The sequence below is a fragment of the Ochotona curzoniae genome, unplaced genomic scaffold, assembly GCF_017591425.1.
Source record: "Ochotona curzoniae isolate NIBS_2020 unplaced genomic scaffold, NIBS_Ocur_1.0 contig_43, whole genome shotgun sequence".
NCBI lineage: Eukaryota > Metazoa > Chordata > Mammalia > Lagomorpha > Ochotonidae > Ochotona > Ochotona curzoniae.
The window spans coordinates 29,850,719-29,873,751 of NW_024466218.1; the positions used below are offsets into that span (position 1 = coordinate 29,850,719).

Consider the following 23,033-nt stretch of genomic DNA (forward strand, 5'->3'; position numbering starts at 1 on the left):
ATCCAGCAGCCCTTCCCAAACGGCTTGTCAAGAAATAGCCATCAGCTTCTTTTAAATTCAAAGACTCTCAAAGATAGCAATATTCAATTGTTTATTTTTAAATTTTATCATATGATTATTATCTTATTTTTAAGTCAACCCTCAACAGTAAGCCTTATTTGAAAACTGTATATTGAAGAAAATGTGCTGCTATTAGTACTCAGTAAGCATTTCCAAAACCTAAAGCATGCTGATGGACTGTTTCTAACAAGCCAACAAGGGATGCTCTGCTAATCTCACTAACAAGTTGTTAAGAGTAAGCGTAGTGGCATGAACCAAAGGCTTAACATTTTAATGTCTCCTGTGGGTGACTAAGCCAGGAAAGGCCAGTGAGTCTGCCTCTGCCCATCCTCAGTCACAGCTAACCCAGTTCTCATTCCAGTTTACCAAACCATTTTTTATTGCATGTTGACTGGTTTACAGCTGACTCTTCGAGGCATGAGTGAAGCGTTAGTTGACAAGCGGGTTGCTCCGGCCCTTGTTACCTTGTCCAGTGATCCTGAATTGTGAGTTTCACAGACTGCGACCTAAGTTATCCTGCCTGTCTTTATGAGCATTCTTGGTCTGCTTGTTTTTATTTTTGTTTTTGTTTTAATTTAATTTGTCATTGCTAGAGACTAATACAGTGTATTTACTTTGTACTTTTTGATATACATTTTAATAATACCCATTTTTCATCTCAAAGAAAAATTTCAGTGTCTTTCTTCTTTAATTTTGACAGCTCTGTCAGGATTGCCACAATACCAGCATTTGGTACTATTATGGAAACAGTTATTCAAAGAGAGGTAGGAAATCTTTGACACTTTTTGATATCTGTGTCCTGTGACATCCTTGGTGATGAGGGTGGGATTCACTGAGCCTCTTTCTATTCTTAGTTACTGATACCCCTGGAGGAGAATTTTGATGTTTCAAAACATGATAGCCTAAAAAGGGTGTATCTCCATATTCCGAGGAAATCTTTAGTTTTTAATCTCAGAAAGTTAACTATAAATGTTGTATTTCAACCCTACCTGGATTTTGTGCTTTCAAAGAATCCTTCCAATTGTCTAATTCCAAAGCCTGCTGACAGACTTCCAGTCAATCTGTATAAACTCGGGATTGCCAATTTACACAGATTTGAAGTTCTGCCAGAAAACATTAGGGACAAGGAGGCATCCATGTTCTAATAACTGTGTTGTTGATGGCAAGCTGTAAAAAATCATTTAATATCATCCATGACCAGGCGTCTCATTGTACAAATCTTGTCACACCTGTTTCAGAAGATTACTTGGGTTTTTACCTCAAGTTTTTTAGGTTCTATCTGCAACATTAACTATAAGAAACTTCCCAAAATTAATAACAGAATTTTATTCTTTGGTAGGATGTTGGATATATCTGAATGCAAATAAAAACCCCTGTAAATCAGAAAATAAAATACTTGTTTTCACCTTACCTAGTCACCAAAACAAACTATATATATATATACATATGTAAACTTTGTTTCTCCTGTAATTTCTAGTCTTAAAGAGTTTTGTTGTGATAGAAAGGCTTTCCATTTTTTTTTTTACTTATATATTTCACTGATGAAGCAACCCGCCAAAAAAGCACACCATTCTGCAAAGCTTGCAGTCTCTGCAGAATTTCAACATATTCTTAAATCCTAAAATAAAAATGTGTTTTAAGGAAATGTGAGTAAGCTGTAAGTCATTAATGACTCATTGCTTTCAGAAGGTAAATAGTTGGATGACTTACACTGTGATTTGCTTCAGGAATTGTAATTTAGAAACAATCATTTTAAACTTATTCCCTTATCTCTAATCTTTTTGATGATAGCCTTTTTAAAATATCTGTCAGAATATTTATTTTTTTAAGATAAGACTGGATAAGCATAAATAACTGTGAGATTTTTTTTTTCAATGCCAAAAGATTAAGCAAATACTTATTTTGAAATGTCTATTCTCATCCGGCTGTCAATTTTTTAAGTCTACTACAAGCTGTTTATACCTTTTAGCAATTTACTGAGTTTCTAATATTCTGTAAAATAATTATATAATATCTAATTTTAAGTTGCTGGAAAGAGTGAAGATGCAGTTGGCTTCTTTCCTGGAAGACCCGCAGTATCAAGACCAACATTCTTTGCACACAGAGATCATAAAAACATTTGGCAGAGTTGGTCCTAATGCAGAACCCAGATTCCGAGATGAGTGTAAGTTGCATTATTTTTACTTTTTCCCTAAACTTTAATACACAATCAAAGCCAGACACTCCTTTGAGGATTTGTTGTGTGTAATTGCCTTGCCACACTTTCATGTTTGCTGTAAGCTGAACATGAAACAGGTTAATTTCTGTGATTTGATCAATATTATTATATTTAGTGGATAGTTTTTTATACTATATGTTGATTGCTATAAGATTTATAGAAATACACATAAACTTCAAGTTTTTTTAGAAACATTTCTCATTTCTTGCAAAATATTGTTTTAACTTTAGTTTAAAGGGTTTTCTTCTTACTTTTAAGGAACTTTTCTGTTTCTAGACATACTCTTTTGAAAAATGTGCATTTCTTTGGTAGAGGATGCCATTCAGCATAATACGTCAACTTACTTCAGTCCTGGCCTGTCGAACTGCTTAATGATCTGCACAGTTGTCTGCTGAAGCATTTTCTCTAGCTTCTCTTTTTGTGGACTTCAACCTTTATGACATCAATTTGTGGGGAAAACATCAAAGAATCTAAAACTTATTATTCTAAAATCAGGTGTATTTGCATTACCATAGCCGCTTTGGTTTTAGCAATGTGGCATGCTCTAAGGAGAGCCATGTGTTGGGCTACTTTATGGCAATGCAAAGTAAGCTTCTTCAACAGACTGATTCTTGCATATGCAGTCTGCAGTTGTCTGTAAGCATTTTTAAGGTAAGAGTCATCAAGGAAAATAGTAAATCCTGATTGGATCTACATGCAGCAACTTTAAGGTTTGTTGAGAATCAGGGTACTTATCAAGCAACAGAAACACCATCGTGAGAGATTCTTTTTCACTGGCAGACTATGAATTCATAATTAGTTAAATAAAACCAGCAGAAAATGGTCGCTATTTTACTTAGCCACAGAATATTTCTCCCCTTCATCTTATAGGTTTTACAGGTGATCTTCATAAGACACCTAGCGGACTTTGATCTTGCTGAGGCGGCTCTGAAACATGTCGAAAGATCTAGACAAGCAGTACACTTGTGGTGCAGCTAGGTTATAAAGTAAAACCTCGAAAATAGGGTCCGATAGTACTAGATAACACACGATACACAAGATCTTACTGAGATAATACGAGAACAACCAGTCTGGATTCTCAGAGCCCCTGCTCTGATTTTTTTTGCTCGTGTCCCTGGTGCCATTTGTACTCAGTAGTTCTAGAACTTGTTACTTTTGAAATCATACTGTTAATATCCTGATCTCACTGCCCAGAATTTTTAAGAATTTTCTTAAATAATCCTTACTTTTATTTGACTGTTTTCTTTATAAGATAAATGCTTGCTTATTAAATTTTTAAGAGTTACCAGGGCCCGGCACGATAGCGTAATAGATAAGGTCCTCACCTTGAACACGCCAGGATCCCACATGGGTGCCAGTTCTAATCCCAGCAGCTCCAGTTCCCATCCAGCTCCCTGCCTGTGGCCCGGGAAAGCAGTCGAGGGCAGCCCAAAGCCTTGGGATCCTGCACCCAGCTTCGGATCAGTGCAGCACCAGCCGTTGTGCTCACTTGGAAGATCTTTCCTTTCCAATAAAATAAATACATCTAAAAAAAAAAAAAGAGTTACCTAACAGAGAAGAAATTTTTTGCATTAATAGATCCAAAATAGCTATTGAAGATAACTTGGGGAAAGATTTAGGTTAGAAATACCCACTTTTTGGATAGACTTCTTCAACAAAAAAGCTTCCTACAGTTTGCTATATACTCAGAAAATATACTTATTCAAATTTCTTTCACATTCTGAAAAAAACACATTTTTTGTAAGACACTTTTTTCTGTTGTATTTACTTCCTGTTAACTGACTATCCTTTTGCTCTACCAGATAAAATTTTAAGCTATTTTTTTTTCTTAAGCCATCAACATTTTTTGGATGATATCTGTTTATTTTTATTTTTTTGGTTTTTTTATTTTGATAATCTTTACATAGTTGATTAAGGCACAAAGGGTCAAGGACTACAGGAAAGTGGGTAAGACCATTGTTTCCACATTCTCTCTCTCTTTTTTTTTTTTTTCTTCCCTGGGGTAAGGGGGAGATCAAGGGAAAAGCTCCACCCAGCTTCCCACCCATCCCAGGTACCCAATGTGGGGCATGCTCTGAGAGCACTGTTCAAGTGGTACACATCAGTGGGCATTGAAGCCTAGTTCAACCTGTCCAGCCCACACACATGCTGTCGGTTGCCATCCTGTCTAGCCACACCTGCCCCAATCCTGGTTCTCATGCTCTCCAATGGGTTTGGTAACCCAAGAGGGAGGTGCCCACTATTTCCCTACTGAGCCCACTCCCACTCCCAGGTGATGTACTCTCCAGGTGGTTCTGTAGTTTAACTTGACAGAATTAACCTCCAGTGTCAGCATCTGCCAGCTGATGCTGTGGCAAAGCCCAACCATATCTCACCCATTCTGATTTATGCTTGCACCAGTAACAACAGTCAATCCAGCCTTACTTTGCCCTGATCTAGCTCACATGAGGCCCACAGGTGTTCTATCACTGCCTGGTCTGGTCTGCCCCAATCCCAGCTCATGTTCTCCAGAGGAGTGGTTGTCCAGCAGGGGGGCCCTCCACATTATCCCTACCAGCTTTGTCCACTCCCTGCCTAGTTCTCACGTGTGCTGGTTGGGTGCTGTGGCCCAGTCTGGCATGGCCCACTTCGCCTTGGTGTTTGCCAGTGGGTGTTGTAGCCTAGCCCAGCCCAGCCCAGCCCCAATTCCAGCTCATGCTGGTGGGGGTTACAGCCTAGCCCAGCCCAGCTCGCACCCAGTCCCAGCCCTAATGTATACTGATACATGTTGCAGCCAAACCTGGCCACAACCTACCACACTCTATTCTGGTGCTCAGATTCGTCATCAGCAGGTAATGTGAACTAGTTCAGCCTGATCTGCCCCCCTGACCTGCACCTAATGTATGCCAGTGGATACCATTCCCTCTAACCTGATGTATTTATAGATAATTCTCTTTGGGAATATAAAAGTAACAGGAGTATCAGTGAGGGAAGAAAAGACAGAGAGTATATTCCATCCACTGGTTCACTGCGGGTATCTGCAATGTACAGAGCCAAGCTGGTCTGAAGCGGGGAGCCAGGAGCCCCTTGTAGGTCTCCACATGAGTATAGAGACCCAAGCACTCGGGCCATCCTCTGTGCTTTCCCAGGCCATAAACAAGAAGTTGGATCAGAAATGGAGTGCCTGAGACTCATCTGATGCCCATATCTGATGCTAGCACTGCAGATGTTCTACTAGACCACCATGCTGTACCCTGAAATACAACTTTATTAGAACTCCTGTGTATTTATCTTTATTTTAAAATTATGCCCATGTAAATTACAAACCTTTCCCAGTTTTTAACATCCTACCGCTTGAGACAAATGTTATAGTGCACTGAGTTAAGCCACTGCCTGGGATAGCGCTTCCAACACAAGTGCCTGTTCAAGTCCTGTTGCTCCACTTGTGATCCAGCTTCCTGCTAATGCTCCTGGGAGAGCAACAGAAATTGGCCTGAGTGCTTGAGCCCCTGCCACCTGCGTGGGAGACCTGGATAGAGCACCCGCCTCCTGGCTTCAGTCCGGCATAGCTGTGGTCGTTGCAGCCATTAGAGGAGTGAAGCAGCAGTGGAAAATCTGTAACTCTGACTTTCAAGTAAATTTTTTTTTAATGCAACTGCTTTAATCAGCTTTCTCCAATTGATGGGTTAACAATTCAATGACCTAATTAGTCAGATATGGTAGTCTAGGACAGTACTGTTTACTGAAATTTGAATGTTATCTTAAATTTCTGACATCTTGAGAACTTGTAAAATTTTTACAATTTTTAACTGCCTCTAGTCTAAAGTTAAGTTTCTATCTGTCTTCTGGGCAAGCAATTTTAAGACAATGTTGTGCCATATGACTGCTGCTTTTCTGAGGGCAGCATTTACGAAAATGAGACTCGGGAGCAAAGTAATGAAGGTGTCGTGCATGAGCAAATAGAGTTCAGGAAGGTAAGCTTTAGGAGACCAGTGGAGAAGTAAACCAGCGCGTGTTAGCAAGTCGCTCGCGGAGACACTGGTTCTGTTGAGGCCTGAACATCCCAGAGCGTGAAGCCGACAACTGAATGCTTGGAGATTTGAGCCCTATTTTTCTAGAGTTCCCCTTGATTTTTAGTTTTGACAACTCAAAAGTTCCTCCAAAAAGGGCCTTTGTGACACTATCCTCAGGTATTTTGTTGGATTTTAACAACACAACAGTAGCTATCCTTGAAGCTCTTTTTCCAAAGAACTCTGGTTACAGGCAACCAGAGTATGTTCAGCTGGCAGTCTTGGGCACCTGGGCAGCTCATTGCTATGCAATCAATTATTTCTTAATTATTTCTTAAGCTCTCACTTTTACTTTAGCAGGCTTTATAGCTCTTTTCTTGCAGTGTGTGGTAGATTTTGTGCCCATGGAATGACTTGAAACAGCCACGAGTGGTGTTTGGCATTTCTCTTTCCTAGAATTTGGGAAACTAATAGTATTATGAGGGAGTGAAATGTGTTATTCAAAGAAAACATGTTTGTCTTTTATTTAAAAAGCAATGGTAGTATTTATTTTTATTTTGAAAAATAAGCTTGCGGCTGATGTTGGCATTGGGTTGGAATAACAATCCTCCACCTTAGGTGAGGTGCCCCCTACCCGTGAGTCTAACCCAGTTGGGAAAACTGCATCTTGCTATGCAAGAACACTCCAACCCCTGGCTAGGCTATTCAGGCATGGCTAGGAGGAAAATGAATTTCACCTGGTGCAGCAACACCTGCTTCAAAGGGACTAGCTTCCTAGTAATGCTCCTGGGAACGCAGCTGAGGATGTTTCAAATGCTTAGTTCCCCGCCCCTACATGGGACACCAGAAAAAAATGTCTGATTCCTGACTTTGACCTGGCCTTTGCTGCGTCAACTACTAAATGGAAGATTTCTTTCTTTCTCTCTCTCTCTCTCTCTCTCTCTCTCTCTCTCTCTCTTCCCCTTTTTAACTGTGCTCTTCAAAAAAAATTATTATTTTTTTTTAAATCTTGCATGTAGGAATAAGTAACACAAGAGGTAGATTATTTGTGCATTTGTATCTCTGTAATTTGGTACCAATGACAATGCCATAATTTGTTTCTCCCAGATCACTTCTTATTTTGAAATCATACTCTCTGGGCCCAGCACAATAGCCTGGTGGCTAGATCCTCGCCTTGTATCCGCTAAGATTCCACACTGGTGTTAGTTTATGTCCCACCTTTCCCACTTCCCATCCAGCTCTTTGCCTCTGGCCTTGGAGAGCAGTAGAGGATGGCCCTAAAGTCCTGGACCCTGCACTACATGGGAGACCTGAAAGAAGCTCCTGGCTCCTGGCTTTGGATTAGCTCAGCTCCAGCCACTTGGGGAGTGAACCAGCAAACAGAACATTTTTCTATCACTTCAATCCTCTCTATAGATCTTCCTTTTCAATAAAAGTGAATCTTTAAAAAAAAAAAAATAGAAGGAAGAAAAAAATACATTCTTTCCTAGAGGGGAAAAAGGGCAGCTTAGGATGTGGATAATCCTTTAGAATGGAAACTTTACAACTTAATATGACAGATTATTTTTAAAATGTATGGTGGTTTTGCATGCATGATCTTGATTAAAAATATATATAACTTTTTCTTTTTCTAGTTGTTATACCACATTTACATAAGTTGGCCTTGGTGAACAACTTACAAATTGTGGATTCTAAAAGACTGGATATTGCTACTCATCTTTTCGAAGCCTACAGTGCACTCTCCTGCTGCTGTATCCTTGCTGTGTCGAAGTGTATCTACATTGTATGTAGCACGATCTTATGATGAGACTTGTCAACTATGGAGAGCAGAACTTTTCTTCAACTTCAATTTTATAGAAAATTGAAAATCTGATTTGATTTTTCCTATTCCTTATTCTAGTCTTTTCATACTTTACAAGTTAATTTGAAATTCTGTATACTTGTCAGATTTATAGCTCTGAAAACATTAATGAGGTTCCTAACCTGAAATTACTTTTTTGTCAGCCAGTGAAGGAGCAGAAATATAGCTGAAACTTCAGTTCACCAAAAAGCAGCTCAGCCTTACATAAATGTCATGGCATTTTTTAAATGTGTGTCTATATTGATAGAATACTCTAAAATCACTTACAGATGTATCACCTATTGGAAAATTATCAGCCCAACATGAGTATTCTTCAGTAATTATAGAGCTGAAAAAAGTTAAACCATGTTGGCCTATGTCAGCCATTATATTATTAGACTAAGGCCCAGAGAAGTTCTGCTTTTCGGAGTTAAAAGCAAGACTGAATGAAGCAAAGGATTTTACCCATGTTCTCCTAACTAGCCTGTGCATAGTAAAATAAAAGCAGGAAGGAAGTAAAAATTAAGGCAACATGAAGTCCAAGTTCTAGGCTTTCATTAAAAATCAGAGCATTGGGGTCAGGGAAATAGACATCCCAAAGAGAGAAAAACTAAATAAATCAAATAGAACTGTAAAATAGTGGGCTAGACAACATAATCAGAAAATCAAAACAGAAAGGAATTGTAGAGAGAGGTTCCTTGTATTTCACAGGGAAAAAAAAACAACATAAAGGAAAACTTTCAGGATTATTTTTAGTTTTACATTATTTTGTTGCAGTTCAGTGTCATGAACAAAGAGAAGATAATGTGCATTTGTTTTTACTGTAATATAACAATAGGAGGCTATTTTTATCATTACAATTAAGAGAGACAGTAGAAAGGTAGAGCTGTCTGCCAAAGAACTATGTGCCCTTTGGGAAATGCTAAAATTTTATTGCTGGGGCCAGCATCCCATTTGAGCAGTGGTTCAAGCCCAGGCTGCTCTACTTAACCATCCAGCATCCTGCTGATGTGCTGGGAAGGCAGCAGAAGGTGAGCTAAGTGCTTGGACCTGGCTACCCATGTGCAAACCCAGATGAGATTCCAGATTCCTGGCCTTGGCCATTTGGGAAGTGAATCAGCATATGTAAGTTTATCTCTCTCTTTCCCTCTCAAATAAACAAAAAACAAGCAAAACTCTCATCAGATACATGGTTGATAGGTTTTATTTGTGAATCTATTACAAATAAGCTAACCATGTAGGCAATGTAGCCATGGTTTTTATTAGTCTAGTTTATAATCACAGCTTCTGTGGTTTAATAGTTCTGTGCCTCAGTGATGCATGTGTCTGCTATAAGCTTAATTCCACTAAAAGGAGAACTAATTATTATTCTTGATTTATCTTGTTGGCCTTTTTGACTTAGAGAAGATAGAGGAAGCAAAATGAGGAACTGATAATCTGAATTAGCAAGAAGGAATTCTTTAGTAATGAAGAAGTGACAAGGACCCTTACAAGAAAGGAATAGTAATATGTCAGAGTTTGTGTTTCAGAGAAACAAGATAATGACTTACTTATTAAGCTTTGTGAAAGTGAGCATTTAAAGCTTAAACAGAACAGTAACGTATAACCTTATACAGCCAAAGGTTTCTATAAAGTGTTTACACCATTTCAGTAAGGGGAACCATCTTCACGGAGTCCCTGTTCAAATGCTGAAAGTGTGGGCCCAGTGTGGTAGCTTAGTGGCTAAAGTCCCAGCCCTGCATGCCCCAGAATCCCATTTTGGTGCCGGTTCATGTCTTTGCTCTCCACTTTGCATCCAGCTCTCTGTTTGTGGTCTAGGAGAGCAGTGGAAGGTGGCCCAAAGCCTTGGGACCCTGTATCCACACGGGAGACCTGGAAGAAGCTGCTGACTCTTGGCCTCAGGTTGGCTTAGCTCCGGCCATTGTGGCCACTTGGGATGACCAGCAGGTGGAGGATCTTTCTGCCTCTCCTTCTTTCTGTAACTGACTTTCCAATAAAATAAATATTTAATAGTAGTAAGAATAATAAAATACTGGGAGGGTTGGGTGCGCGTCACTCAGGACTTTGGCTTAAATTGATGTAGTCTGGCCACTAAGGATGTCACGTTATATTTTCTGTTCTTCCACTGAGTATTCTAAGCTGAAAGGAACACAGGATTCCATCCAGCACTGATAGTGCCTTTGAATCGAAACACAGATTTTACTGCATAACCTAACAGGAAGTCATGCCTTATAAAATCTCAGAAAATTTTAGAAAATGTATAACCGGGGGGAGAGGTGAGGAATGAACAGTTAGACAAGCGTTTCCGAGGTTTGTACATAGAAGGAAGGTTCAACACACCAAATAGGAACCAAAAAAACTCACACTAACAGGCAGAGGTTTCAGCAGAGCTGATTATGTTTTTAAGGAAAGCTTTCCAGTAGAGCCAGGTAAAAACATAACGATTGTTTTTATGAAATTGTGAATGTCTTGAACATGTAGCAGATAGGGAGCTCTTGAGCATAATTTATCAATGAAGGAAATACAAGGCCTGTTAGTGTGTGAGACTGACCAGTCCATAAATTTCAGTTTTTAGGAAGAGTTGTGTGATTTCAAAAGATAAGCCCCAGTTGTGAGTAGAAAGAAAGGGAAAGAAGAGTGATTGACCTCTTCTCTCCAAATACAATTCTCAACCCGTACCCTTATTTCTTTAGGTGTTCCAAAGGTCACGCACGGTTACTTACATCTCGGAGGTACTTTCCCCATATCTAGAAAAGAAGACTGTGTGATCATTAGATTGTAGCCCTGTTCATGTCCATGGTGATTGGTTCAACTACCTGATATCTGTATTTTTAAGACTTGCTGAATGTATAGGTCACTTATTAAGTCTTTCATTATAGGAGCTTCGTTTATAAAAAATGTAGAGCTAAATTCTCAAGACAGTATTTATATAGGGCACTGATTTTATTTTGGATGAAATTCATTTTTTTCAGAAAGATTAATTTTTTATAACAGAATTCATTTACTGCTGTTTTTACACTTTAATGCAATATAGTACTAAATAAGAGCTATTTTTAAATGAATAGCAACTAAGATAACATGATAATGTATCAAAATTGGTCTGAATGAGCAAAACTGTTTTCTTCAGAAATGCATCTGGTATCCTGATTTCATTGAATGTCAAAAATACTCAACTAAAATTCAAAGATGCCTAGGAACTGTAAGTAGTACTAAACCTACAGCAGTAGCTCTTGCTACAGAGAAGTGCTCTTATCCAACTCGGTCAGAACCAACAATTTAACAAGTAGTTACTGTGAAAAATCAGAAAAATGGCATGCATATGTATTTTAGATAACTCATTTTAACATAAAATATATAAGTGATTTTTACCAATCTTTTGATGTAGGATTGAGACATTCTTTCATGAACCTGCAGTTGTAGTTCAGTATCTTTCAGATAAATGGCATCTGTAATGCTGTTGTCCAGTTTTCAGAGTTCTTTAAAGAGGGTCCAGAAACATTTCTGATATTAAGTATAGAATTTTTCTAGATGTTTATGTTTTCCCCAGTCTTGTACAGTTATCTTATGAATAATAATTAAACATCTGGAGATGGTGGCTGGGAAATCCTGGAGCCTATTGAACTATATAGTGGAATAATAAAATAAGTAAATTTTTAAAAATAACAATTAAACATCAATGTTTTAAGCTATTTGATTTATTCATTTTTTTCCCCAAAGCTTCAAGTTTAGTTGTCAGGAAAACATTAGTTTTCTTTCTTTCTTTTCATGCTTAGTTCCTGCTCATTTAAACATCTGATGATTGCATGATTTTATTTTAGCACTTGTTTCATGCATTTAAATAGGGTAATTATAGAATGTTGCAATGATTAATACCACAGACATGGATTGGTAAGAACAAACACAGTTGGCCTTGATAAGTAGCTTATTCAATAGGGAGTAATCCTTGAAAGGGGGCTATTGGCCCTGAGCAAATAGATCCATATTCTACCAGCATTGTTCAGATAGCAAGTACTGCATATGAAACCTCTATTCGTTTGGACATACCAGCATGGCTTCTTAAAATCCCTTAACTGCTTTGTCTCAAGTCATTTCAGAGGACTTAATGGTAAACCACTTTTTACCTGGTCTCCGATGTTTGCGGACTGACATGGAGCATCTCTCTCCAGAGCATGAGGTGAGCCACTCTGAATCCCAGTGCCATGACCACACAGTATCTCCCGTACAAAACTTAATGATTCTTATTAAGCTTTGTTATGGTGTGCTGGGCTTCATTTTTTAAAATCTAGCGTTTGGTGTCATCTTCTGGATTTTGTATTTATTTATTTTATTTATTTTATTTTATTTTGCCTGTTGTGGTATCTTGAGTGACTGAGTTTCAGCATCTTGGAGCCCCTGTTTTGTTAAAATAAGGATAACACACATTCCTTCATTTTATATAATGAGAACTTACTGAGATAATGTATGTGAAATTATTTTTAGCTATGAAACGTCCACCTCTGACCATCAGCTTTCTTAAAATCAGAGTTCTGTTTCTCTATCTGCATTTTTTATTGCATTGTTTGTCTTTTACTTTCTCTCCCATCTTTTTTTTTTTAAGGTTTATTTGTTTGAAAATCATTTAGCAAAGACCTCCCATCCCCTGCTTCACCCCTCAGTTGGACACAACAGCCAGGAAGGGGCCAGTCCAAAGGCAGGAGCCAAAAGCTTCTGCCAAGTCTCCATTATAGGTAGCAGGGTCCCCAGCACTCGGGCCATCTTGTGTTGCAAGGAGCACACAGACAGCCACGTGCTATGCCAGCATTTCAGGTAGTGGCTCTGCTTCCTTTGCCACAGTGCTACCTCCCTGCACCCCATCATTTATTTTTCACTCTGTCTTCAGTATAAAAATTTGTTTATTTACTTATCTGAAAGAGTTGCAGAGACAGAAAAAGATCTTCCATCCACTGATTCACTTCCCAATTGAACTTTCCAGTTACATGTAACACCCCAGTAATCCGTGCCCACTTTCAGTTCTCACAGTCTGAGTTAAGCAGGCCGCCCCACCCGGAGCATTGGCTCAGCCTCTTCCCTTTGGGTAAAGCAGTTACTCCTTCATCTTTAAGGTTTTCGTTAAATATCATCTTTTCCAAGAAACATCTTCCTAACACCGCCACATGGTTTATAATGATCTTTAGCCAGGCCTGCTTAGTATCCCTTGTGTTACTGAGTTTTTCTTTGGTTGGTTTTTTCCAAAGCGTTATCACCTTCCATTTATAACTTATCAATTGTTGGTGTTTACTGTCTGTCTCCCTTACTAGAACATAAACTCCTCAAGGAAAGGACCTTGTCTCTTTCTTCAGTGTCTGCAAAGTGTCTGTAACACATGAAGTAGATGATAAGTCGTTACCTAGCAATATTCGTGCCCAAACCATGAGCCATGAAAAGTCAGGAGGGCTGTTTGGTTTCTGGTGAGAACAGAAGCTGACATACAGAAGAACACTCACTGCCAGCAGTGGTCTTACCTCTTCAGCACCATCGTGTGCTTTAGCAATCACAGAACTAAGTCTCAGGTGTTGACATTCAAGTAGACGAACTTGGCTTTTTGCAACCTGAAGAAAACAAAAGGCATTTAATAGGGTAGCTTTTACTAGAAAGTACAAGTTTGATCATGACATATAAATATGGTAAATGTGTGAAAGGACAATCATTGTATTTGTAACAGTAGATGGGGAGAATAGAAGCAGATTTAGAAAGAAGGCAGTGATCATCAAAATAAATTTTTAATAATTTATATGATTGAGATCTCTTAAAGAGATTTATGCACCTAATCAATCAATCCAAATGAATTCTCTAGTCAAAAAGTCAGCAAAGAACTTAGTTTGATTTTTTAGATTATGAGGATATTAAGAATGTAGGGGTTGGTATTATGATGCCATAGGTTTAAGTGCCATTTGCAACAGCAGCATCACACATCTGATGTTAGTTCAGATCTCAGCTCCTGCATTTCCAGCGCAGTTTCCTGCTTATACCACCTGAGAATGCAGGGCGGGGTGGCAGACGTAATCACTTAGGCCCTGTCACCATATGGAATACCAGACAAAATTCCTGGCGCCTGGCTTTGGCCTGGCCCAGCCGCAGCTATTGTTTAGGGGTGAGCCAGCCTGGAAGATCCTTGTCTATTTCTCCATCTTTGTCTGTCACTCTTTCAAATGAATATATAACTTTTTTTTTATTCCTTTAAAGCTTTAGACTAAACTAAAATGTTATACTATTACACTGATTTATTTCACGTAAATCTGGTTTTTTTTTCAGGTTATTTTAAGTTCTATGATAAAAGAATGTGAACAGAAAGTAGAAAACAAGACTGTGCAAGAGCCTCAAGGGTAAAATTTATCTTTATTAAGGCTTCATCTTAACATCAACTCCCGTATACATTTGCTGTCGATGAGTATAATATCTCATTTTGTGTTATTTGCACTCAGTGAATCTCAGATGCTGTTGGTTCCTAAACCATATCAGCAGAATGACCCAGGACATTCAGAGTTCAGTTGTCTACCACATACTCTGTTTGCTTCTCTCGACATTCTGACTCAGCCAAAGGATCCAATTAGAAGCTTTCAATGAGACATTCATATGTTGCAGGACATGGGTTTCATTGGCCAAAACAGTAGAAATGTGTGACAGGAATTATAAGATGTAATTATTCACTGCTTAAAGCAATATAAACTTGAGAACCTATAGTCAAAGATGCTTTGGACCAAACTATATACCGTTCAAGGGCTCAATGAATTTTGAATGTGAACATAGATGTGAGAAAGTAAATTTGGGCATAATAGCAAAACTGATATGTATACAAATGGATTATATAACTACTGCTATTGAAGTAAACTTGAACAGTTAATCTTTGAGTACACTAAGAAGAGCTCCGAAGTATTTCCTCCAAGAATGACTTCCAGGGCTAAGTTTTTCATCCTGGCAGTCAGTCTGGGTGTAAGCACACGCTCCTGCCGCCTAGTCTTCTGCCCCTCTGTTTGCCTTCAAGATGGAAGGGGCTCTTCTCAGTAAATCTCTACCATTTTAGCCAGGGAAAGTTAAATTTGATAGAAGCCCGATGAAACACTATGAAATTTGTGATGTGAACAGAGAATCCCTAAGGTTGACATGAAATAAAACAACTATTCATTCGTCATATATTAAATATTAAGATTATTTGATGCCTTCAGATCGTTAGTCCAAAATGTGTGGTTTTGGGGGAAAACATATTTTGGAAAAAACTAAGTGTAAAATACATCCTACATGAAATTTCATGAATTTACATGAAAGATTTTAAAAAGGAAAAACATGTCTATTATATGACATTTTTTTCAAAAAATGTTTTAAATCCACAATTTATATAAGCATGGCTTTCCTTCTTACTGTTTTAATAGAGAGAAAGTAGAAGGGGTTCGCATGTTTTCATCACATGGCTGCAGCAAGTGGGGATTCAGTCCATTTTATTGCACTCAGGTCCCACCTCCTTCCCGCTCCCATACGCTGCATCGTATCAAAAAGTTGTAAATTTAAAAACATAAGCATAATATCATTCTCACACCCAAGTAAGAATTGCTTAACATCATCAACTATGTGGTCTCTGGTCAAATTTCTGATTGCTCTTTAAATGGCATCTGTGACCTACACATTTTTCATGCCAATTAATACTCTAAGTTGGGATCCACAGGAGAGCATATTCAAACTGTAGTTGATTGGTGTGTGAAGTCTCTTCACCTACACACAGACAGCCCTCCTCTTTTTGCTTTTACTTGTTGAAAAATAAACTTGATTATTTGTCCCTTAAGGTTTTGTAGTCCAAATTTCACTAATTGCATTTCCCTTATGTTGTTTAACATGCTCGTCTGTGTTTCCTGTAAATTTGGCATTTTGATCTAGATCTGAAATATAAGCGGAATTGGGGCAGGTTTCTTTGGCATGACTGCCTTGTAAGAGAAAGTGTATTTTTATGAGAAGACAAATGTTTGCTTCTCCCGGTTTTTGGAATGTTCATTAACTGTTGATTGAAGTGACCAATAATTTCAGGTTACAAAATGGATTCTATAATTTTTCTGTCAGTTAGGAGCTAGAATGCTTCCAAAAGGAAAAAAAAAATTTCATCCGTTTATACTATGTAGCGTTGTCTTACAAGTTTTCTAAAAGAGATGTGTACCTTCTATGATAAAGAATTAGAATTTTTTTTTATTTTTTTAAAGATTTATTTTTATTATTTTTTCATTGGAAAGGCAGATATACAGAGAGGAGAGACAGAGAGGAAGATCTTCCGTCCAACGATTCACTCCCCAAGTGAACGCATCGGCCGATACTATGCCGATCCGAAGCCAGGAGCCTCTTCTGGGTCTCCCACGCGGGTGCAGGTTCCCAAAGCTTTGGGCCGTCCTGGACTGCTTTCCCAGGCCACAGGCAGGGAGCTGGAAGGGAAGCGGGGCTGCCGGGATTAGAACCGGCGCCCATATGGGATCCCGGGCGTGCAAGGCAAGGACCTTTAACCACTTGCGCCACCGCGCCGGGCCCAACAATTAGAATTTTTAAGCACTGTTATTAAGTACTTGAACTTACTTAATGTATCTCAGTGCATCACACTTACTGCCATCATTCATGATGCCAAATTATGTGAAGATTTGTTTATTTTTATTGGAAAGTCAGGTTTACAGAGAGAATGAGAGACAGAGAGAAAGATCTTCCATTCACTGGTTCATGCGCCAAGTGGTCAGAGCTGAACCAATCCAAACCCAGGAGCCAGGAGCCTCTTCTAGGTCTCCCAAGCAGGTTCAGCTTCCCAACGTTTTGGACCGTCCTCCACTGCTTTCCCAGGCCACAAGCAGGAAGCTGGGTGGAAAGTAGAGCAGCTGGGATACAAACCAGTGTCTATATGGAATCCTGGCGTGTTCAGGATGAGGACTTTAGCCACTAGGCTTCTGCAACAGGCCCCAAATTATCTGATTCTTAGCTAATTGGAATCTTTTCAATTGACTTTTCGATTCCTTCTTTGCAATCTGATATGACAATATCATAAACATACTTCTCTTGAAAAGTAAGGACAAGAGAGACAGTTATCATTTTGTGTGGATTATTTTGAATGTTTTCTATTAGGCTTTATGACTTTTTCCCCTTTTTTAAATTATTCTGAATGTATTTGGGGATCTATTTTGTATGTATTTAGCAATAGAGGATTCTGGGCTGGCGCAGTGGCCCAGCAGCTAAAGTCCTAACCTTGAATCTGTTGGGATCCCATATGGGCGCCAGTTCTAATCCCAGCAGCCCCACTTCCCATCCAGCTCCCTGCTTGTGACCTGGGAAAGCAGTCAAGAACGGCCCAAAGCCTTGGGACGCTGCGCCGGCACGGGAGACCCAGAAAAGGCTCCAGGCTCCTGCCTTTGGATCGGCTCAGCACTGGCTGTTGTGCTCACTTGGGGAGTGAATCATCAGACTGAAGATCTTCCTCTCTGTCTCTGCTCCCCTCTGTATATCTGACTTTGCAGTAAAAAGAAATAAATCTTTAAAAAAAATAGTAGACGATTCTATAAGCACCAAATAAAGCACAAAAATATTTAAAATATTACAGCATTTTGTCTGATCATGTTTAGCTTATTCATTTCTGTAAAGAAACATGTATGAAAACATTAGTGACATCATAAGTCTGTGGGTAAGTTCTTAACTCCTGTGCTCTGAGATCCAGCAGGAGCTCAGACGGCGTTGGGTGTGATCGCTGCTGTCTGGATACTCACAGTCTTGAAAGGAATCCGAGTGTTCGCATGAATTTACCAGAATAGTGACTTAAAAACACCAAATAAATGATACAGGCAACATGAACCGCCAGAGTCAGGCGAAAGCTGTCATCATTTCTCACCTGCAAAAATGTCTTCATTTTGGCCATTATGCTTAGTTAGGGTCAGAGATAAATAAGTAGATGTAATAGCTTTGCTCTCCACTAACTTAGGTTGGCAAAAGGCTAGATCACATGTGGCTGTGCTGATTTGTCACATGTCACAGAAAATGTGCAAACCTCTTTTTGAAATTCTTGTTGTTCCATTGACTGTCTGCTTTTCCTGGGATGACCAGAGGAGGCAGGAGCTTTGTGTGCTTGGCGATGGCGCACTGCTGCCTCCCCAGGGCTGCATAGTGGGACTGTGTCTGCCAGGAACACACTGCTTTCTTCTCGGCCTTTAGGACAAAGCTTAGGTTTCATCTCTCAGGCAAACCTTCCTTGATTTAGCCCTCCAGAGTCTATCATAACTGATCAAAAAAGCAAGGGAGATCTTAAAAGTGTGGGAATAAATAAATAAATCTCTAAGGTAGAAGGAGAAGCTGAAGATGATACACATAAAGACATTCACATCTGGAGCCAATACGAATATGAGCATGCATGGAGTCCATCCTGAAAGAACCTTGATTTTGAGTAGTATTTGCAAACTGAAAGTCATAATCTGTTAGCACATCATTACACAAATTCAGCTAGTTACAGTGAGCATTTTTCTTGTCAAGAAATGGAAAGCACAACCCAAGTAATATAGATCAGTGTCTCTTTATGATACGTCAATTACCTGAATTGCTGTGGATCATTAGGCCAAGTGTATGTGGCTCTTTGTCAGAGAAGTTGGAAAACTACTGATCTGTAATCAGAAAACATATGCATAATGTTTTTATGCCTTCATATTTATTCAGCACAATTCAGTGAATATCAGATATTCACATAAATGAACTTGAGCAAGCCACATTCCCTTCCCTTAGGGTATTCCCAGCTAAAAGTAGAACAAAGCAGTTGAAAATATAGTAAACATTGAAACAATCCCTGCAAATGTTTCCAAGGAAGAAAGAATAGGAATCTTCAAGTATGAACAATGGGTTGGAGAGAGAGGCAAGACAGAAAGAGATTGCATGCAGAAAAAAATGGCTCTGACCAAATGACGGAAGAACGTGTTTGGGAACTAGGAGTAAAACTAATACACAGCGTGTGGGGGAGAGTGATAGGGATAAGTCTATGAAGGTGGGTAGACACTAGATAAAAAAAGGCTTTATCAAGGCTAGAAATTGGCAGACTTCTTTGTTGTAAAGACAATTAACACTACTTTGAGATTGGCAGACTACATGTAGTCTCTGGCACAACAACTCAACAATTGTGGCAGGAAAACACTCTGAACGGATATGTAAACTATAGGCAATGCTGTGTTCCAGTAAAACTGTTTACAAAATCAGACAATAGACTAGATTTGGCCTGCCAACTGTCATTTTTTGACGCTTGGAAACTTGGCTCTCAAGTTTTAAGGCCTATGAGAATTACCTAAAAATTGCTCACTACCATCTGTAGTGTTTGATATCTGTCAAAATCTGAGAATATCCATTGATAACCAATTCCCAAGTAATGGAAACAGCAGCTGCAGGAAACACACTTACAGAAGTACTGCTTTAGAAGTCAGCGTTTAGTAACTACAAAGGAGCAGTTGGAACCAATTAGAAAGCTTCTGTGGAAACTCATTATGAAATCAGATGTGGACATGCATGGAAAGGAAAAAAGTAGTAATGAACGAGATAACGTCCCGGGTATCTTTCATATGTTCATTATAGTTACCATGACTATAAACTAGACACTAATCTAGTCTTGTATTACAAATGATATATAGATAGGTGATTTGATCAAAGCCCACAGATATTTAATGTGATGTAATTCATTCATCTGTTAGGATGGATAGTGTCTGTCTTCCAGGATTTCTGTTTCTTATCAATGTAATAATGCTGATAATAAGAACTCCTGACACGTAAACATGTTACGTGCATAGCACTGTGTTACATGGTCTACGACTATATGAGATTTCTTGAGGAAGTTTGTGGGAAAAACACATTATGGAAAGAAAACATAGATGACAGGTCTTTTACACCAAAAGATACTTTTTAATTCCATCTTCCCACACTGTCAAGTTTCTTCACATAATCCTAATTGCCTTTTGGAGTACTTATTAGAATTATGTGCACTTTGCCCATAAGAACATTAAATAAATTACTCAAGATCACACAGCCAATGAACAGAGCCAAAATTTAGTTCCTGCCTTAGAATGGAACATAAAAATTACCCTCCATAATCTAAATTTCTGTTTTTTGATGCCAGTTCAGTATTTATTAATGATGTGTTATAGTAGAAAATAGTTGTTAATTTTTTTTATTGCTTTACATGAATTTTGAAATTTCTTTTCTAGTTCGATGTCAATTGCTGCAAGCTTAGTGAGTGAAGATACAAAGACCAAGTTTTTGAACAAAATGGGCCAGTTGACAACCTCAGGCGCCATGCTGGCCAACGTGTTTCAAAGGAAGAAGTAGGGACGGGAAGGAAGCCCCCAGTGAACACTAAGTTGGACCAAGACTGGTTCCTTGTACTTGAAGTACTTGCCTTTTTTATTTCCTCAGTTTTATGTTTTTATGTTGTATTTTATCCTAACCTCCAAAGATATTTGCACTGTTTTTGATTATTGCTGTATATTTGTTGATTTTGGAATTATAAATATGGTACAAGAAAATTGAGTTGATGGTCTGTACCAAGTCTCTTCTATGTTCTTGTCTTTCAGAATAATTTTTATACATATATATGTATATATATAGTGAAGAGGGTTTTTTTTTAATTTTTGGATGGGATATTAGCAAATATTATCTGTATGATACCCTAAGCTATTACAATGGTACTTAAAATAATGTAAATTTGAAGTCATTGTTATAAAGTAATAAAAGTGGAGATCACTTAAGTATTTAAATTATGAAATGATAATTGCAGACTTTTTATTGTTTCTTAACTGACTGGAAAGAAAGAGCCACCAGCATTATTCTGTGCCTTTGGACTTCAGTTTGTGTGATCTGTAGGAATTGTGCGCATTCCATTCACACAGGATTGCTTTAGGATGCTGTGATGAATTTTTGAGTCACAAATCCTACAGTAAATAATTGATGAAACATTCTTGAAGTGCTACATAAACCTCCCCAGCACTTCCATGCACATAAGGGGCTCACCAGAGGAGGGACAGCACATGAACGTGGGGAGTATATTTTACACAGTGGTGTGTAGTAGATTTACATGCTGAAAAATAAATGTACTGAGAACTAATAATTGTGAAATATTTCCCATGTTGAAATACAAAAGAAAATATGGTTTGAGTCTGAAATTTAATGCTTAATTTATATTAAACATTTTATTTAAGTTTTCTTTTATGATTTTAACTTCAGAGATTATCTTTCCATTCTGTTTGTTACCTAGAAGTACTGAAAAGTTAAGGACATTTGGGGGCTACTTTTTTCTCTCTAAACTAACAATGACATTGGCTAAATTATTACTGGGTAGTTACCAACTTGTCCCTAAAATAATCAATGACATCTCTTATGTTTGAATTTACTACACTGAGTCTTGAATTGATGTACAGTCCCTATAGACTATTCAGAAATGCAATTGGAAGTACAGAAGAAAGCTGGACATAGAAAGGATGATAGGTTTGAGCGGTTAATGTGAGGCCTTTTGGAAAAATAACTATTTTGATAAAGAATTCTCATTTGAGCATAGTTGATACACATAAATGGTTCTCATATTTGTTTCATAAACTGTTTTAATATACCAGAAACAAAGTTGGATTACATTCACTTCCTGGGAAAGCTGGTTTACCACATGTTCAGGCTTATACAGTTAATTTGCCCTAGGCCAAACCATTTTAAAAGGCTCATTGGGAAAGTAACTTCTTTGCCTACAGTGAAAAAATTGTTGACTAACTAGTCTTCTGAAAACTGTTGGATTCTAGGCATTCCTGAGAATTGAAAGTGGCTACTTTTCATGTCAAAAGTTGACCTATTATAAATAAAATGTTTTTGCATACTTGTTTTTGTTTTGTTTTTGGCTGTGTGTTTATTTTCATTTTGAAGCTATGTTTCCATTAAAAAGAAATGAGAAGATTCATGTTTAAGAAAACATGCTACTGTCTTAAATATAATCTGTAAATTATGGTTCTTTTAACTATTCCTGAAATTAGATTGTCTTGCCATAAAACTGATAGATTTTGGAAATGATTCATGAGAATGTTTAATTTTTTTTTTGAGTGGTGGACGAGTAAGTATGTTTGTTACTAGGTGAGTGGGGATATGTCTGTCACTTTGGGGTTGGTTCCATCCATGGATAGGAAGCCTGTGAGTACAGAGGACCAACTATATTTTTATTGTGATAATTTTTATTAATGAGCGAATACACATATTTAAATGTGTGTCTTTAAAATTGCAGCAGCAGACATGATACGCAATATATTTGAAGGTAATCTTCCTTAGGCTTTTTTTTTTTCAAGATTGATTTATTTATTTTAAAGGCAGAGTTATGGAGGGAAAGGAAAAAGATCTTCCATCCACTGGTCCATTCCTCAAGTGCCTGCAGTGGCCAGGGCTGCACCAGGCCAAAGCCAAGAGCTTCATACAGGTCTCCCATTTGTGTTCAGGGGCCCAAACACGTGAGCTGTTGTCCACTGCTTCCCCAGGTGTACTAGTGGGGAGCTGGATTGGAAGTGGAGTTGCCTGGGCTCCAACCAGCGCCTATACGGGAAACCTGCACTGCGCATTAATTCACTATACCATAACACCAGACCCGGTTATGTTTTTAAATATCTTAGGGTCATTGCAATTTCACTTTATTTTTTCTTTAGTAAAATACCTACTTTTCACTGGCAAAACAGACAATAATTATTAAGGCTTGAGAGTGTTCTTCCAAAACAAAGCATAAAATGCCCATACTTATTCTTTTTAAACAGAAGTAAATTTATAGGTCTAAAAATCCAACCTAGTAAAAAGCTAAGTTTCAAATTAATGAAATACAATTTTAGGTAATTAATTATTTTGTCAAGAATCAAGAAGTCCCACTGTAACCAGTTTGTCTGAATGCTTTTTTTTT

General features: G+C 38.2%; 1 protein-coding gene across 9 annotated transcripts in view; it reads left to right on the top strand.

Annotated features, from left to right (window-relative positions):
- RELCH (RAB11 binding and LisH domain, coiled-coil and HEAT repeat containing) overlaps window positions 1–21,986 on the top strand; it is a 101,288-nt gene extending 79,302 nt beyond the window's left edge. For 4 of the 9 annotated variants that reach the window (XM_040985075.1, XM_040985077.1, XM_040985080.1 and 1 more), the window contains 6 exons: window positions 761–824; window positions 2,086–2,224; window positions 7,902–8,018; window positions 12,193–12,281; window positions 14,399–14,469; window positions 20,326–21,986. In XM_040985075.1, the coding sequence (XP_040841009.1) occupies window positions 761–824; window positions 2,086–2,224; window positions 7,902–8,018; window positions 12,193–12,281; window positions 14,399–14,469; window positions 20,326–20,446 (601 nt within the window). In that variant the 3' untranslated portion in view covers window positions 20,447–21,986. Of the gene's footprint in view, window positions 1–462; window positions 546–760; window positions 825–2,085; window positions 2,225–7,901; window positions 8,019–12,192; window positions 12,282–14,398; window positions 14,470–20,325 lie in introns of those variants that run through there. The other 5 variants (XM_040985076.1, XM_040985078.1, XM_040985082.1 and 2 more) reach the window with 4 other exon arrangements.
- The last annotated feature ends 1,047 nt before the right edge of the window (window positions 21,987–23,033 follow it).